At 38.3% G+C, this 18,599-nt stretch overlaps 2 protein-coding genes and 1 long non-coding RNA gene across 3 annotated transcripts in view; 1 reads left to right on the forward strand and 2 right to left on the reverse strand.

Annotated features, from left to right (window-relative positions):
• The window catches only part of LOC128253197 (neurotrimin-like), a 192,453-nt gene that overhangs the window by 152,122 nt on the left and 21,732 nt on the right, over positions 1-18,599 (forward strand). Inside the window, exon 8 of the mRNA XM_052981423.1 lies at positions 15,877-16,019. Coding sequence (XP_052837383.1) covers positions 15,877-16,019 — 143 coding nt within the window. The remainder of the gene's footprint in view (positions 1-15,876; positions 16,020-18,599) is intronic.
• LOC128253199 (uncharacterized) lies at positions 1,634-2,633 on the reverse strand. The gene is made up of 3 exons (XR_008267400.1): positions 2,474-2,633; positions 2,085-2,269; positions 1,634-2,017 (listed from the first exon to the last, which is right to left on the reverse strand). It is a non-coding gene; the product is annotated as an uncharacterized LOC128253199 (long non-coding RNA).
• On the reverse strand, positions 12,835-15,246 carry LOC128253198 (membrane metallo-endopeptidase-like 1). Its single transcript, XM_052981424.1, is given in 2 exon segments — positions 12,835-13,097; positions 13,099-15,246. Coding segments are annotated over 2 exon segments (2,175 nt in total). The 5' UTR covers positions 15,229-15,246; the 3' UTR covers positions 12,835-13,052.

The following is an 18,599-nucleotide window of genomic DNA, read 5'->3' on the forward strand; positions in this document are numbered from 1 at the left end:
TTTGCTGCGTTTATTGTTTTTTATATGATTTCTAATAGTCTTGTTAGGAAAATGAGTCTTACAACCAGTACAACAAACAAAATCTACAGCTTTTCGAGATGTCTCGACTCGCAGTTCGAGGTACTATTAGGGTAACTTTATTGCATCTGTGTTGTAAATAAAATCAGCTTCTTTTCTAATAATATCTAGGAGGTGCAATGATTTCGCTGATTTCCTTTTGGTAAACTGCTTAGTGCTCTTAATTCAGGTTCACTTTTGTGCTTTAGTTCAGTATGACGTGAAATTTTCGTTTGCAAAGTCTGCAAAATTTTATTTTAATATAGAATAATTTATTCTTTAAAAACAATGAAGCTCTACTTCTCGTGGCGGACCTTTTAATAAGGTGTCCGCCGATTCAAGAAGAATTCGCACTCAATCCTTAAAGGTACTAATTTAATGATTGAGTGCGAAGTCTTTGACTTTTTTGAATCGGCGGACACCTTATTAAAAGTTCCTCCACGAGAAGTAGAGTTTTTAGCAGCTGGAATTGAAATAAAAAATAAAATTAAATTTAAAGTTACAAAATTTTCATTTTTTCAATTACGTTAGCACGAATTAGTATTTTCAAAACTCAAATGATAAATTTGATGGAAATATAAGCACTTAAATGTTTATTAAACCATTACTATGCCCAAAAACATATAGAAAAAAAAATAGGAAATAAGAGAAGTTACACATTTTTCACTTCACTTACATTAGCTAAATATATGGTAAACTAATATAAAATCAGCCCTTGAACCAAGATATATTATTACTTAAAGCCAGAAATATAAATTTAAATTAAAGACATTTCTGTTAACAAGACATATAACTTCTTGAAACAAGAAAAATAATTATTAAAATTTGTCTCACTGCGTTGGCAGAGGACGCGACACGAAGTGCGAGAACGAACATGTGACACATGTGTCTTGCATGATTTCAAGCTAAGCCTTTTGGAAATACAGGGGTATGATAAGGATTAGGGTTGCTGAAACATGGTGGTATGGAAAATTTTTTAGTTTTAGAAATATCAATTAATCTCAAATGTTTAATTTAATCTATTTGACGCTATTTAACAACAAAACTCATTTACAACAACTTCAACTACAACAACTTCACTACGTTTTTTGTAACTTCTTAGCCTAACTTGAGCCTTCGCGAACTTTCAAAATGCAGGTTGACCTGAAAGTGGAACATTCCAACAAGTTCCCTGAAACATACCGCCATAAACTCCAAATTTTCTTCAGATATACCAAAAATAAAAATTTATTTCGATATTCATTTGTTATTTATTTCGTTTTGATTTGCGACAATTCCAAAGTATACAAGCCCAGATTAGCCGTTCGTGCCACTCACTTGTCGTAGTATCATTAGCTAAATGCTAATGCGCCAATGGACTAGTGCGGCATGAAATGGAATCAGGCTATAAATGTCGCGTTTTAAATAAATGCGATTAAAAGTCATTTGTCCCTAACATTTAAAAACGGTATAGCTCGCTGTGGACAGGGCTCGAGAAATTTATTTGTTCTATGGATCGGTTCACCTTCCTTTCCCCAATAAAGACGCATAGAAACAACGCTATAAAGTATACCTATATTTTCTACGGTTGGATAAAACTAAATACAATCGGTAATTTCGATGGTTGGGTGCCTCATACTGCTTATCGCGTAGAGTTGTTTAACTGCTTGCTTCGTTGCGTCGGCGTTGCGAAAGGATCGAGTTGTGTTCTGCTTGCTTCGTTACGCCGGCGCTGCGGAATGGCCGGTTGCGCACTGTTTGACATGTTGCGTTGGCGCTGCGGGGTGGCCAAGTTCGCACTGCTTACTACGTTGTGTTTATGATGTGGGATGGTCGGTTGTGCACTTCTTGATCCGTCGTATTGATGCTGCCGAATGGCCGGTTGCGCTCTGCTTGCTCCGTCGTGTTGGTGTTGTGAAATGGCCGGTTGCGCACTGCTTTGTCGTGTTTCGTCTTTCGAGTACATCGGGTACGTAGTGTTCTGGGTCGTTGGGAGAATCGATCTACTTGGTTTTCTAGTTGAATGTGGGAGTGTAGGGCATCCTTACCCTGTAGTTCTTAAATTCCCTTCCCTGCTCTTTCCTGGCCGGCATGTTCGAAAAACAAAAACAAATCACATGGGCTTCATCAGTTCAAAACAAAGCAGGCTGACAAAATTCTGTCGGCACTTCTGCCACTGCCGAAGTTCGAACTTTTTTGTTGTTGTTTATTTCGAAGTAATTCCGAGCAGCGGCTGAAAATGTTAGAGGGTTGGACGGAGAGAAAACGGAGAAAGAAAGCAAAATGTCAAGATGATATATAAATGATTTTTATTGATTAGATGTAATAACATTTTGGAAGTTATTGTAAAGTTGCAATAGGCAACTCCAAAATGTTAATATTTGATTATCTGCCTTATGTGATTTTAACTACAAGGCATTGTTATGGTCGGATATACCCTGGTACGCGTCAGGCAGAAATTTCGGTTTCGTTTTTCGTTCTCCCCATTCCCTTTGCACTTGAATTCGACTGCAACAGAGTGAGAAAGTGTTTTTAAAAGTGAAAATATTAGGCAATTATTAATTAATCAGGTAAGTGCATAAATATAAATAAGTAAACAAAGCTGACGGCACTGCTGCAGATTTTCCTTAAGGGAAAGGCTAAGGATGCCGAGGTACCCGATTCCTTTCCGATTGAAAGTGAGGAGGAGCTGGTGGCGTTAGAAGTTAAAATATGATCGTCTACTAAAACCGCCTATGTAAGTAAAATATTTATGAAGAAGATGAGTGTGCAATTAATTCTGTGTTTATTCTACAGATTGAGACCATCACCGCAATTCTTAGGCGAAATAATTTGCCTAAGTCTATTAAAGGAGTTTTGGCAGATTTTTTCCGTTATAGTCGGTATGTATAATTGAGCAAAATGTATCAGTTTTTTTATTTTATTTTAATATACATATCTGTTTTGTTTACAGACAGCATATCTGCGTTGGGAGGCCAGCTGCCGGCGGAAAAGGCCCTTGCGCACGCCTTATCTTGCGCAAAAAACAACGCAAACAAAAAAAAAAAACAAAATAAATGTTACAACACTAATTTTAATAAATGTTTATAAATTGAATTTCTGATGTTTTTTTTTTACTATGATTTCCGTAAAGATTCCTGAAGGATTCCTTGACTGTTCCCCAGGAATTCCTGAAGATTTTCCTTAGGAAATCGGTAAGGATTGCATGTAGTTTTCCCCAGGAACTCCCAAAAAATTCCCGGGGATTTTCATTAGGATCTCCCCAGAAATTCCTGGGGACTTTTTAGTATTTTTCTCAGGAATTCCTTGCGAATTTGCCTACTGTACTGTACAGTAAGTTCCATATTCCTGAGAGATTCCGGGGGGAATTCAATTAAAAAGTCCCACGGATTAATTTCGAAATTCCTCAGGAATTACCGAGAAACTCCCAAGCAATTCCTTCGGGATTCCTCCTATTCTTCGAATTACTCGCCGGTAACGCCTGCTTCATACAAATTCATTGCCGTTTTGTATGGAGAATTCCCCGAGATTCCTTAGGAATTCTTGGCGGCGCCCGGGGGATTACTTAGGGAATCTTTAGGGATTGGAACTGCAGGGTAGTTTTGACCTACCGGGCATCGTTAGTTACCGACCAGCCGTTTATTCCGTATCGTTTCCGGGTCGGGAGCCGGAAGCGTGACTTCTAGGGGGAACTCACTGAGATGGGCCTGAACCGTAAACCGGGCCGAGCTGGATGCGTATTCGTAAACCACACCGGGCGTCGGTGATTCTCGCCACGTCGTTGAGCCAAATTGGGTCAAAACGAGCTCATACTTTCCACCACCACTACCAAGGCTATTTACCAGCACACTTACCCGGATAGTCCTATTTGTTGATGATCCCCCGAAGTTCGTCGGAACGCAATGACTGGTCTGAGGCTGTGTATCCGTTTAAATAGTCGCCGTGTAGTGTGACCAGTGCGAGCGATGGTGATAATCCCGCCTCAATAGCTTGTTATCGGGTCACGGTTTGGCGATGACTATCGACTATCGATATCTCCGCTGAATAACAGTGGCGAGTTGTCGTTCGCCTTGGGCGTAGGATTTTCAAACAAAAGACCATTGTTTTAAAATGTTTTGTTTGGTTTTTATTTCTGTTTTATTGATTTGATATGCAGGGATGGCGCAATTTTTGATTTCTTTCAAATATAAAATCCATTTAGTAATAGGCGGATTAACGCTTAATGATAACAAAGTAGTACAAACGTTTTGAATCTTTGAAATAAGTTACCTAAATCAGATCCTAGCGAGACGTGTGCAGAGGAGTTGGAAAAATTAACAATGGTAACCAAGGCAAAAATTCTGTCGCTTGAACCGGCCGTGAAGACAGTTAGCGAAGACAGAGCTCCAAGCTTAGCCTTGTTACCCCAACTCGTGCATGACTTCCGAATTTATCATTGCCAATATTCAGCAGCAAATATTCGGAGTTGAAAAATTTCATCAGACTTTTCGAAACTCTAGTTCATCGAGACTACTATCAAGGCATACCAAGTCACCGAGAGCAAATATGAATAGACCATGACCAGTTTTAAACACAAATTCGACATTGTTATGTCTTCCTAAAATTTCACATCAGTCCTCATTGTCTTTACGAAACCTTATCGATACCGTTTCATCAGTTTACGGTTCTTTGTTATCGATAGGAGACGATACCAAAATTTCGAATGCGATGCTGAACAGCTCGATTATGAAACTTTTCCTCTTTGGTCTGATTTCGAGAAAATGTTAAGTCGCCGATATCAGCATTAATCTGCTGAAGAATTGTCGAAGCCAAAACAAGACAATGCAATGTCGTACAAACAACATGAGCGTAGCTCATTTTCGTGTTCTTTCTCCAATAGTAAAGCCTAGCTATAGCATAGCTATAGAATAGATATGTTGATTGGAGCAGAATCGTTTTTTAATTGTTAGCTGTTGTCCACGTTAAACAAGGTCCTGACTATCCAACTCTGCAGAAGACCCTTCTATGTTGGGTTGTTTCTGGAAGATACAAACCTTGTGCTTTTTAAAGTGTTGTGAATAGTTTCAGTAGCAGTGAAGAGTCTTTTGTATCGATTGATACCACACTGCGGAAGTTTTGGTCACTGGAGGAAATACCAAATCTTAAGATTGTCACCTGAGCATAAGTTATGTGAAGAACATTACCGAAAAATATCTAAGGTAAGGCTGCCGCTTCAATCTGTCCCAAATGGGTTGGGCTTTCATTTGAAGTTGCAAAACGGCTGTTTTTGTCGCATGAAAAAAGGTTTTCTCGAGACCCTGAGTTGAAAATGTACTTGGAAAATATGGAAAAGTACCTCTGATTAGGTCATTTGTCTCCCACAGATAACAAACTTCCTTCTACTCCGCACTATGTAAATCCCTTATCAATGTGTTCTTAGGCCCCAGAGTACGTCGACCCAACTGAGGGTCGTTTTTGACGCGTCATGTAAAACGTCATCTGAGGTGGCCTTGAATGACATTCTGATAGTAGATCCGAAAATCCAAGATGAGTTGTATTCAACTTTACGCGGCTTCCTGCTGCACAGGTTTGTCATGACTGCCGATGTAAAGAAAATGTATCGCCAAGTGATGGTTAATAAAGCGATAGGCAATTTCAATTTATAGTTGTATTCAACTTTACGCGGCTTCCTGCTGCACAGGATTGTCATGACTGCCGATGTAAAGAAAATGTATCGCCAAGTGATGGTTAATAAAGCGATAGGCAATTTCAATTTATAGTGTGGAGAAGAGACCCCTCTGAATCCTTGAGATTGTTTAAGCTCAACACCGTAACATATGGTACTGGATCAGCACCACGTCTAGCAATTCGGTGTTTAAAAAGATTGAGTGAGTCTGTAAAACTTTCATTCATTTACGTCGTTGATATGTGACTGGTGCTGCATGCGTAGAAAAACTAAAGACTATTAATTCTGAAGTGTCTCATGTTCTTCAAACTGCAGGATTTGAATTGACAAAGTGGTTTTCTAACTCATCTGAAGTCACCGCATCTGAGAGCACAGTCAAATTCATACTTATCTCGGAAGCAGAGGCGTTAGGAATATCGTGGTTTCCTAAATAAGATGCTATAAGTTTTAAATTGACAATGCTGTCATGGGTCTCCGAGCGATAAAACGGAACATACTATCGGTGACCTCGAAGCTGTTCGACCCCCTTGGCTTATTAAATCCTATAGTAATTAGCTGAAATATCCTACTGCAGGAACTTTAGCTTAATAAGTTGGATTGGGATGAGTCAAATCCCATTACTTTGGAAAAAGAATGGAATATGTTAAACAATACACTATCACAATTGGATTAGGTATCTATTCCTCTGTTTGTGCATACCGATTCAACGTCACCAGTTCAATTACATGCATCCATGAGAGCTTATGAAGATATTGTATCAAGAGGTTGTAACGTTGACGAAATCGGTCAGTCAATCTGGTATACTGGACCATCGTTTTTGAAGGATGAAGAAGAGCATTGGACCCAAAATGCACATTTCGAGCTACCCGAAGAAGCTGCTGTATGAAATTCGGACCTTGTGGAAGTCATCGAGGGATTTTCGTCACACCTCAAACTACTTAGGGACAAAGACAAGAGTATAGTTTTTGAAAAGTCTCTGCCACAGACCGAATACAATGAAGCCTTTAATAAAATTGTCGAGATAATTTAAAAACAAGAAAGGAAGCAAACTTCGGCAAGCCAAATTTCATATACCCTTGCAGCTATTGCAAAAATTAACAAGAAAGGAAGCAAACTTCGGCGTGCCGAAGTTCATATACCCTTGCAGCTATTTCAAAAACTAAATACTCTTGAAAACGTTAAAATTATGATTTACTTGCGTGTATGTTTAAAAACATTATTCGATAGTTCCTATGGCAGCTATACTATTGTTCCTATGGGAGCTAAATGCTATAGTCGTCCGATTTTGATGAAATTTAAAACGTAATTCTGAAATATTTAACCATTACAATATCTCGAAGCACTAAAAAAAAAATTAAAAAACATCAAAGTTATAGTTTTTTTTATTTAGTTTTATGATTGTTCCTATGAAAGCTATATGCTATAGTCGTCCAATTTTGATGAATTTTAAATCGTAATTCTGAAATAATTAACTAAAAAAAAATTAAAAAATAGAAAAGATATAATTTTTTTACATTTATTTTTCCGATTGTTCCTATGGGAGCTATATGCTATAGTCGTCCGATCCGGCTTGTTCCGACTAATATACTACCTGCAATAGAAAGACAACTTTTGGCAAAGTTTCATGGAGATAGCTTTAAAACTGAGAGACTAGTTTGCGTAGAAACGGACGGACAGACGGACATGGCTAGATCGACTCGCCTAGTGATACTGATCAAGAATATATATACTTTATAGGGTCGGAAATGTCTCCTTCACTGCGTTGAAAACTTCTGACTGAAATTATAATACCCTCTGCAAGGGTCTAAATATTCTTAAAAACATTAAAATTATGATTTACTAGCGTATATGCTTAAAAACATTGAGGCTATGATGTTTTGAATCTCAATTATTCCTATGACAGCTATATGATATCGTTTTCCGATTTTAATTAAATTAAAAGCGCAATTCTGAAATGTCAAGTTATAAACATGTCAAAAAGAATTAAAAAAACAATTACAAAATAAAAAAGTTACATTAAAAAAAAATATTTTTGTTAGTTTTATTGTTTCTATGGGAGCTATATGATAAAGTCGTCTGATTTTGATAAAATATAAGCCGTAATTCTAAAATATTTAACCAAAAAATTAAAACAGCAAGTCTTCAGAGATTGAACAAATTTATTCATGAAGACACTTGTAACTTTTCGTTGTTAAGAGTTATAAGGCGACTAGTTAACGCTCTTATGTCATAAGATGACAAGTTTCCTGTATTGTTGACAAAACGCTCCCAATTTGTGCAGAGCTATGTCCGGCATCTGCACTACTCTCTCTCGCGAATTCGCCCCGTCTTCGCCTACATTCGAAAAGCTATGCTCTAAGTACAGTTATAGAATTTAAATATAAGCACTCGTAAAAATTTATTTGATTTGATGGCACGCAGTTTTTCCTTTTCGTTGCCTTTTGCAGAATGAAGTTCACGCCACTAACTTCGTTTTCGTTGGTTTGGTTTAGTATAACTATTCTAATTTTTCTCCCATTGCTTCATTTGTCAAACATAAAATTTCAGAGCTTATAATAGGAGTTATTCAAATCAATCAGACATAACCTTAGACATAAACATTTCCCAGGCCTGTTATCAACAGTCCCCTTATTATACGAATTTCACACGATTTTACCGATGACAGCAGACATAAACAAATTATAAACTTTTAAGCACATTCATCAGCATACATATATGCTTCGATGCAGCCTGATAACCTGTTCATCAGGACACGTTGTCAAAAATGCCATAATTATAAGAATAATGCAATTGTAAAAGTGGTTAAAATAAGGGAATCTAACTATAAAGACTTAACCAATAAAACTCCGCTGTATATTAAAATAAAAATCGCTTATTTTCAATGTATCTCGAGGCAAAAAAATCATACATGGCGCTCGATTTTTTACTGATATGGTTTAGCTCTAAGCTTTGTCCAATTCTCGGTTCTCAGATAAGAAAACTTTCGTTGTACGCGATCATCATGCAAATGACAAAAAAGTCTTGGCTGAGCACATCTATCACACAGATACATAGTCGGCACAAAGTCTGAAAGGCAACGATCAACATTCCATATTCCATTTTTTTGTATCGGCCCTGTTCTAGTTTTTACTTCCGAAAGATTCACACTGGTTTGAATTTCCCAGACCCGTTCCAGCTTTCACTTTCGAAATATTCACACGGAATCTATAGTTCCTCTGTTTAATCTCTGAAAGCTTTCTAAAACTAAAATAGCGGAACTTTTCCGTCAAGCATTTGTCTAACGGATTTAGATTCTCAAGCGCAGAAACTTATTGTTTTGAAATACTTTGCAAGTTAAAGTGCAAATGAAATTTTTAACTTATTTTTTAATCATGAAACATGATTATTTAGTTGAGTTAACAATAACATATTTGACTTTTTAAAAATTATTTTGTGTTTGCGTCTCAGAATTGGTTGGATTCCAGCCTTCAGCATACTTTCAAGTCCGCCGGCGCTGTTCTAGTTTCCGAACGAATTTAAGGGGAGGCTGCAAGAATTTTCATAGTACAAAAGAAACAAGTATTTTTTTGGTACTCTTAAATGTTCCTTTAAATATTGTAAGAAAGGTATTTAATCTAAGATTATTTGAAAGTGTTTTTGTTTTGTCCTCTTTTTGGAGATCCGAAGTCCGCCAATTCACCGTTCGACCTTGTTGCCCTTGCCGTGTGAGAGTCCAAGGTCCAGCTAGGTACCGTTAGTTCACGGTGTCTTTGCTTTGCCCGGGTCCAAGGTCCGCTGTTCACTATTTGACCTTATTGCCCTTGACTCCTCCGACATTCTCGTCTCCTTCGCTGTTGCTATGCAGCTCTCCGGCATCGGGATTTGTGGAGAGTTTTAAGACTCACATTTCCCATTTTCTTCGGAAACGTGATGAAAATGGCGATTTCCATGGGAACTTTTTGATACAGTCGTCCGATCCGGCTCGGATACCATTCGTAAGGATATAAAAATGAACGAGAAAGTTATTTGGATCCCAATAAAACATTCAAAATTTTCTTATCTTCGTTGTTTTTAAAATATTTGCTTACATCTTGCTCATTTTTTGCTTAAACTAGGAACAGTTTTGCTTAATTTTTAAAAAATAATTAATATTTACTGAAAATGTTTCCTCCTTTAATCTAAAAAAATATTTTTTTTATACATTTTCCTCACCAAATTGATGGCGCATATGAATGTTTAAGGAAAAAATTCCTGCCGGTGGAGCGTTAACTGCTCTAAACTGAGAAAAGTTGGATTTTTTGTTGCCTATTCACTTTTTTTACATACAAAAAAAAAGTATTTTTTGGATAACTTTTAAACGGAGCATCGGATCAAAGCAAATTATGTGTCATTCGACACTTATAAATATGAAATATTTTACCCACCCAGGCTAAAGAAGTCGACTTTAAAAACTTTGTAGTATGTTATTTTCACCGTCCTTTGGTCTTGGTTTGCAATCCCTATTCCTCTACCGATACCTTTCTATTGGCGTATTACTCGTTACGATCGGACCATCACAGCAGGTTTTCAATTCAGCGGCTTTTTAAAGAAGACTCCTATGGACACGCTCTTGGTGCACATCGTCACTACATGTACTGCCCTCCATAGTTATATCTCTGCTTTTGCTTGTAAGGATCCACAAACTTAATTGACCATATTTTAATAAAAGAATCACACCCCTCGCTTTATTGCGCACGGATAAGATTAGAAGTTTGAGTCCTATCACTCAGATAACTTAATAGCTTGGTTCCATTGCCGCATTAGTACACTTTTTAAATGTGCCTGATTCCATTGGCGCATTAGCTTTTAGCTACTGCTACTCCGACATGTGACTGGCACGAACAGCTGATCTGGGTTTTTTTAATTTTGAATTTGAAATCAAAACGAAACGAATTAAAAATCATGAATATGAGCGAGCTTACGAATATCTTTAATGCCCAACAGGACATCCATAATGCGACCGATGCATTAGGACTCTTGGAAGCCAAGGAAGGGGAGCTGATGGTGTTGTTTGACGGGTTTGCAAAGAAGACCACCACAGTTTCAAAAAGGCCAAGGAACCCCGTATAAGTGAGAATATTTTCTGCCAGAGATCCAGCAGTAATGATTTGTATTACTGCGACCTTGGTGCGTGTGCTCTTGTTTACAGTCATTTTTATACAAAATCGATTTTATATTCGAAAGAAATCAAAATTGCGCCATCCTTTCATATAGAAAACAGCTGTTATAATAATGACACCAACAAAATATCGTTAGAAATTAGTATTTTTCGGTATTTTATCCAAAAATGTTCGGGGCGAATGATTTTTAATCTCATTTATTAATCACATTTACTTTAAATGCGGTATTTAGCCCTATGGGATTCCCTGTGTATATTAATGCGCATTAGGCTAAATGCGTTCAATTCCTCCAATAGAATTCGGCTATAAGTTTTTGTTTTTAAAAATTATTATTATTTCAGTTTATATTTCGAAAATATCGGAAAATTCTGTACATAATTTGAAAAGTTCGCCTTTTATGAAAAGTGGAAAATTTGTTGCTAATTTTTTCTTCCCTACTTCTTTGTGTTCTTCATTTCCCTTATACGGGTATGATACTACATTGTTCGCCTCGTTCATTGGCGGATTCATTGAAGCTCAGAGACAGAGACAACTGTATGGATACTGCTTGAGATTTTTTGGTAAAAAGTTCACGTTGACACTGCCTTTTAAACGTTAAATTCAAATCTTGTTTTCAATTTTCTTCATTCATTGGAATCGTAATACGTTTGTCTTGCTCGCACTTACGTAAAATCGTATAGCTAAAAAAAATTAGTATTTTATTTATCGCATTTATTTTAAATGCAGCGTTTAGCCTAACGGGATTCCGTATGTAAATAAATGCGCATTAGGCTAATTGCGTTTTTCATGCGCCAATGAGATCCGGCTATTAATTACCAATGCAATAAATAAAAGTAAGCCCTCACTATTAAAAAAACCTTGAAAAATTAAATCTTTATTAATCCAATATAATTTTTTTTTCGTTTACTTATTGAAAATTTTTTATTATTTATGTTCCGCCATTTTTGTATGAATAAAGTTAGCACCTTCTAGCACCAAAACAACCAAACAAATATTTTGTGAGGGATATAATAATTATATTGCATTGAATTTTATTGAAATCTGACGAATACATCTAATAGCTGTCTTGTTATACCCTTGCAGATGGTATTATAATTTCAGTCAGAAGTTTGCAACGCAGTGAAGGAGACGTTTCCGACCCTATAAAGTATATATATTCTTGATTAGCATCACTAGGAGAGACGATCTTGCCATGTCCGTCTGTCCGTCAGCCTGTCCGTCTGTCCGTCCGTTTCTACGCAAACTAGTCTCTCAGTTTTAAAGCTATCTGCATGAATCTTTCCCAAAAGTTGTCTTTCTATTGCAGGTAGTATATAAGTCGGAACGAGCCGGATCGGTGGACTATAGCATATAGCTCTCATAGGAACAATCGGAAAAATAATTTAAAAAAAAATTATTACTTTCTATTTTTTAATTTTTTTTTTAGTTCTTCGACACATAGTAATGGTTAATTATTTCAGAATTACGATTTAAAATTCATCAAAATTGGACGACTATAGCATATAGCTCCCATAGGAAAAACCATAAAAATAAATAAAAAAAATTATAACTTTTCTATTTTTTAATTTTTTTTTAGTGCTTCGAGATATAGTATTGGTTAAATATTTCAGAACTACGGTTTAAATTGCATCAAAATCGGACGACTATAGCATTTAGCTCCCATAGGAACAATCGTATAGCTGCCATAGGAACTATCGAATAATTAAGCTGAAAATCATCATAGCGTCAATGTTTTTAAACATACACGCAAGTATATCATAATATTAACGTTTTCAAGAGTATTAAGTTTTTGAAATAGCTGCAAGTGTATATGAACTTCGTCCCGCCGAAGTTTGCTTCCTTTCTTGTTTTTCAAGATATAACTCGAAATTTAAAAAAAAATAAAATCTGTATTTTTAACATATTTAAAACACCAGTTTATTGTAATTTTATTGAATATTAACATTTTTTATAGCTGCAAGGGTATAAAAACTTCAGCCTACCGAGTTTTTTTTTTCTTACTATTTTATTTCCGAATTTTCTGATTTTCGAAAAAGTGTTAAAAGAGCCTTAATTTATTTCCAAGTTGGTTAATCCTAAAAAATAATTTTTTGAATTTAATGATTACAAACACCACTAGTCCTTTAATAATATATGTCAAGAAACGACAATTTTTATTTCCTGGCTTAAATTATTTATTGCTGGATTTCGTCATGTCCTAATAGTAGGAACCTTTACCAGAGCCGGCACCGCTCGCTGACCTGCATCTTGGCTTTTTTTTTCGCAGCCAAACTCCCTCGAAAACTCCTCAAAGTTGGCCAGCGTCTGTGTCACACGCAGTTCGTCAACGGCGTGCTCCAAATGTGTACGCGAATGTGACCCAAGGCTTGGGACGGGTGTGCTGCCGCAGAAAAACTGGGCAAAGCTGATAAAGAACAGCTGCCGCTGGCTAAACTGTGGATTCAACGGATCGCGTGGTTCCTTTTTATCAGCCCGCACCCCAAAGAAAGTCTCATACGTAAGCCGGAGTGCCACTAAGTCGGCTAGCTTTTCGTCGAGCCACTTTGAGCCGGTAGCCATCTGCTGTTGCAGGCAGTGGAGTCCCTGTCGGAATTGACTACTAGCCCTGATCTCCTCTACAGGCCCCATGATGTTCCCTAGGGCGTCATAGTTCATTCCCATCATGTCGAAGCTATGAGCCAGTTCGTGGGCCAAGGCGAATCCCATCACGGCGTGCTGTTGCAGAGCGCTGATGTTGCGGTGCCACACGGGCAACTGGAGCAGACCATGAGGCACTATGACCAAGTTACGGGGTCTTACATACAAGGGTGATGAATTACTGGCTTCCCAACTTTCGGCGAGGTAGCTGACGTTGCTGCTCGTGGAACTCCTAGAGCTCATTAAGTTAATGGAGAGCAGATTGTGGTTCGCCTCCACACGTTGACGAAGCAAGGTTAGCTGGTTTCCATAAAAGGAATGGTCACTTAGGTCGAGGCGCGTGTGGTACTGCTCAACATTTTCCACATCCTCTGGCTGAACAATGCCCATCTGAAGGTGCACTGCGCTTAGCTTCTGCTGAAGGATGTTCACAAGAGGCTGCGATAGTCGAAGCCGATTTTCAGCCAGTGTCAATCCAAAGCGCAACTTGAGGCGCTGAAAGAGAGAGCGGACGTTGGTCTCAGAGTCAGGGTCGGAAAACTGCTGACCAACTAGCCAGCTACTTGCCAAGGGCATGGCCCTTCTAAGACTGGACACACACTCACTACGCGAGATCTCCGCGGGGCCCTGTTGCTTAAGGAAGGTCAACCACTTGATCATGATGTAGCTGCAGACGATGTCCGGACTTTCGGCATCTACCAGATCGCTGAGGGCCACTAGGTAGGGTATGTTCTCGATGATCAGTGTGGAACGCAGATCGAGCTCGTTTTCAGTTAGCACTTGGCTTAAAAATGTCGCCCATCGGAGCTGGGGCAGGTAAGTGGCCAGGTACCCGAGTTGCATTTCCCGAGGCCCTTCTTCGTCATCCAGCTGCTGCAGGCGATGCAACTTTCGTTCAAAGACGTCCACCTGACGAGCCAAGGCGTTGGCCGTGCGCTTGGTCTGCCCGATGTCCAGGAGTAGCTCGATTATAGCGCCCTCGCCCATTGGCAGCGTCTCCTGGTGACTCGGCTTGTTCACATAGATACTGTAGGTGCGCGAGTCGTCCCATCGCGGCAAGACATCTTCCCTGAACAGCACCCCGTTCAGTCCGTGCAGTCGCAGTCGCCCCAAGGTCGTTATCCAATCGAACTGTTCTCGACGCCAGCCTCGAGTCACAGACGGCCACTGCGTGTGGTTGCTGGGTGTCAGTAGCTGCAAATATTTCTTGAGGTTAAAGGGCTTAAGGCGTTTGCATGAACGGTAGTATTGACGCATCTGCTCTAAAACTGTAGAACTCAGCTCGGTGAAGCTCTCGTTTCTGCGCCTCAGCAGGAGTTCCAGTTTCCGGTTCACGGAGTGGTCTATCAAAGCCAAGGTATCGCTCGGCAGCAGCTGCCCATGGTTACGATCCCGATCCATGGTCCACTTCATATTGAGCGGAGAGTAATGCTCCTGGGGCTCCTGGTGCTCCTGCTGCTGCAACTGCCAGTTGCCACAGGCGTACTGGTAGAAGTTCTCGCAGGGACGCGCTTTCGGGTCCATGTAGCTCTGCAGTTGGGCGGCCAGCATCTGCTGGATGCTCTGGGGAGTGTTGGTCTGGCGACAGGCGGTAGGCGTGGTGCGCCACGCCAGAGAAAAACTGAGCCAGGCCACCAAGCTAAGCTTCAGCATGATAGTTTCGACTGTGATAAATTGTAACTGGCCAGAGAACAACTCGCCCGGTCCGCGGAGACTGCGGACCAGAGCTGTCCGTCGCCTGTCAGTCTTCATCGTGTAAATAAGCAGTGGATTGAAGCCATACAAACATACGAGTTATTTACAAATTTTTACAAAGAAATATTTCTATAAATTTAATTTATTATAGTTTTGTTTTCGTTTATAAAAATTAATAGCACAAGTAAGTTGTGCTACTTGTAAACTATTTTTACTTACAAAATAATGCTGTAGTCACAATAAATTATAAAGTAAAGACTTTCGCATTAGAAATTTAATACAAATGTTCAATAATTTTAGCCATTATGACAGCCATTTAATTCTGTTAAGCTAAATTTGTAACTTAACACAAAATTTTGATGCGTTAGTTATAGCTTTTAAATCATGCAGTAGCAACCAACATATTTCCCTGGTCAGAAGAACAGCGAATATAATAATGAAACCGTGTTACAAAGTAATAGACTGTTTGCTATTTGCCAGCAATATCACACAATTAATTGCTCAAAACTAAAAAACTTGACTGAAAATTGGATTAACAGTACCTCGAGCCACTGTGCTTTGCTGGCTAGGTCGCATTTTGATTAGGCAAAAGTGGCCGCTTATCAGTCTCACCTTGGCCTTGCTTTTCGATTGCCGTTCGTTGCGGCTGACCCACAATGGGCACAATAGCTGTCATTGAACTTGCCCCGTAACCTATACTTTCAGAACCGAAACGAACCCGGGCCATCCATCGTACAAGGCGACCATGCGATTGACGATTACCAATGTTCAGAGCACCGATTACGGCAACTACAAATGCGTCGCCAAAAACCCTCGTGGCGACATGGATGGCAACATAAAGCTTTACAGTAAGTGTCTCGCCATTTAAGTTATTTATAGCCTACACATATAACAAATGTAAAAATAAATAAAAACGACGTACAGTGGCTAGTTTTACAAACTAAAAAAAAGTTAAATTTTTCGAAAAGCAATGGACTATACTTAAAATTAGTGAAGATATTCAACAAGCAAACAAAAAAAAAACCATTGCTATAATTGTACGCATATTTATTTAATGATCCATTTTCATCCTGACCCATACTGCCCAACTGTGGATTTTTCTTAATTACTTTTTGTACTCTTTACTCGTAGACCTAGTAGGAAGCGTTTCCAATCCTATAAAGTATATATATTATTGATTAGGATAAATAGTCGATCTAGCCATGTTCGTCTGTATGAACGTAGAGATCTCGGAAAATACTTAACTAGAGTTTGGGATTGGCATGCAGATACATGTAATTCCTAAGCACCGCCAGTTTATTTCAAAACGGAGCCGCGCCCACTCTAACGCCCACAAATCCCAAAGGAATGTACATACTGCCACACTAAAACACGTTAGACCGTAGTTGTTGGGCTTGGTGTTCCGATCATATTGGCAATTTATGTTTTTGCTACGGGGTCCCTTCCCATTTGAGAAACAGAGTACAAGCCTAAAGAGCAGCGAAAAGCATCGGAAAGTGGAAGTGCCCTATCGCTGCTCTGAATAAGATAGTGTTGCTGCAGCGGGTTGTAAGTTGCTGCTCGCTCCTTGATTGCGGTTTTGACAGTTCAATTTGGCAGATGGCGCCAGCTATAATCTGATTGTTTTCTGAGGAACTATTTGTTTTGAAATATCTAAGATGAGTAATGGGTATCTAACAGTCGGGGAACTTGTTAAAAGCGTTCTCTATTGTTTACTTTGAACTCAATTTAGTAAAACATTAACAAACGCATTTTTTCACAAAAAAATGTATAAATGGTTTTTATTTATTATTTTTTAAAGTCCGAAATCTATAATATTGGGTTTATTAGAAAAAAACGATAAAACTTCTTCATTTGGTATAATAGGCGAAAATATAAGTCATAGTAAGTTTGACATTTTCTGTTTTTTAACCAAAATTATAAGAAAACTTAACGACCAGAGTGGAACTTCAAAAAAAATATATATATTTTTATATTTTCTGTTGGCAGCAGCTCGCAATTTAAAAATAAATTTATCGTCCGTAGCTTAATAGATTTTTTGTACTATTTCGGCTGCAAAAATATTGAATGAAACTATTTTGCTACTTCTCATGGAAAAGGAGCGGTCGATGACGAAACATCAATACTGTTGCAGGATAAATAGAAAAATGTTGCCCAAGTTTCAGGAATACGAAAAATACACTACACATCTTGTAATAACAAATTGGAAATTTATGTAGGCCTATGCAGCACTTTAAATAATAAAAAAAAAATGTAATAGGATTTTTGTAATGAGCAATATACGTAGTACAAAAACTGATTTATTTATTGAGGAAAGGTGTTCCATATTTTAGGTAGTATGCTTGAACACAATTATACATTTACTGAACGACATTTATCAAATTCTTATCACTAACTCATGCGAGGTGGGTTCAAAAGTAAGGCGACTTTTCAAATTTCGCGGGCAACATGAATCCCCTTTTTTGTTTGGTTGTGAGAGGCGTGAAGGTTACAAGTTGTTTTGCGGCGATTTTTTGTTATCAAAAAATATGGATCAAAGGATTTGCATCAAATTTTGTGTAAAAAATAAAATTAAGTGCTCCGAAACACTTGAAATGTTGACAGTGACATACAGGGAAACTGTTCTGAGTAAAATGAATGTTTACAAGTAGCACAAACTCTTCCAAGATAGCCGGGAAGATGCAAATGACGAGCCTCGCTCTGGACGCCCAAGCACGTCAACAACTGATGAAAACATTCAAGCAGTGAAAAAAATGGTTTTGGAAAATCGTCGAACCACTAGCAGAAAAGTTGCTGAAGATGTCGGTATATCGCTTGGCTTGTGCCATAAAATTTTTTCAAATGTTTTGGGCATGAGACGTGTGTCAGCGAAGTTTGTTCCAAGATTGCTGAATTTTGACCAAAAGAACCGTCGCATAAGCATCGCTCAATAGCTGTTTAATGACGTCAACGACTACCCAGATTTACTCAAAAGGGTCATGGTTATATGGTTATGATATCGAAACCAAAGCCCAATCGTCCCAATGGAAGAGCCCAGGTGAGCCAAGACCGAAAAAAGCAAAAAATCGCCGGGCACGCAAAACCACTTGTAACCTTCACGGCTCTCACAACCAAACAAAAAAAGGGATTCACTTGAAACTTGGTACAGATGTTAGGGAATAATCGATAATCAAAAATGTGTTGCCCGCGAAATTTGAAAAGTCACCTTACTTTTTGATCACACATCGTATGTCTGCCTAAAAAGAGTGGCAAATTATTGAAATAATGTCGCCAAACTTAACACGATGAATTTTAATAAAACAAAATATATTTCTGCATTATTTCGGAAACAAAAAATTGCTTAACTTGTCGCGTCTGAAATTGTCGAGTCTGATTTCTATAACCATTTAAAATAAAAAAACTTCTGAAAAATGTTCAATAAAATTAGC

The sequence above is a fragment of the Drosophila gunungcola genome (genome assembly GCF_025200985.1).
Source record: "Drosophila gunungcola strain Sukarami chromosome 2L unlocalized genomic scaffold, Dgunungcola_SK_2 000007F, whole genome shotgun sequence".
Classification (NCBI taxonomy): Eukaryota; Metazoa; Arthropoda; class Insecta; order Diptera; family Drosophilidae; genus Drosophila; species Drosophila gunungcola.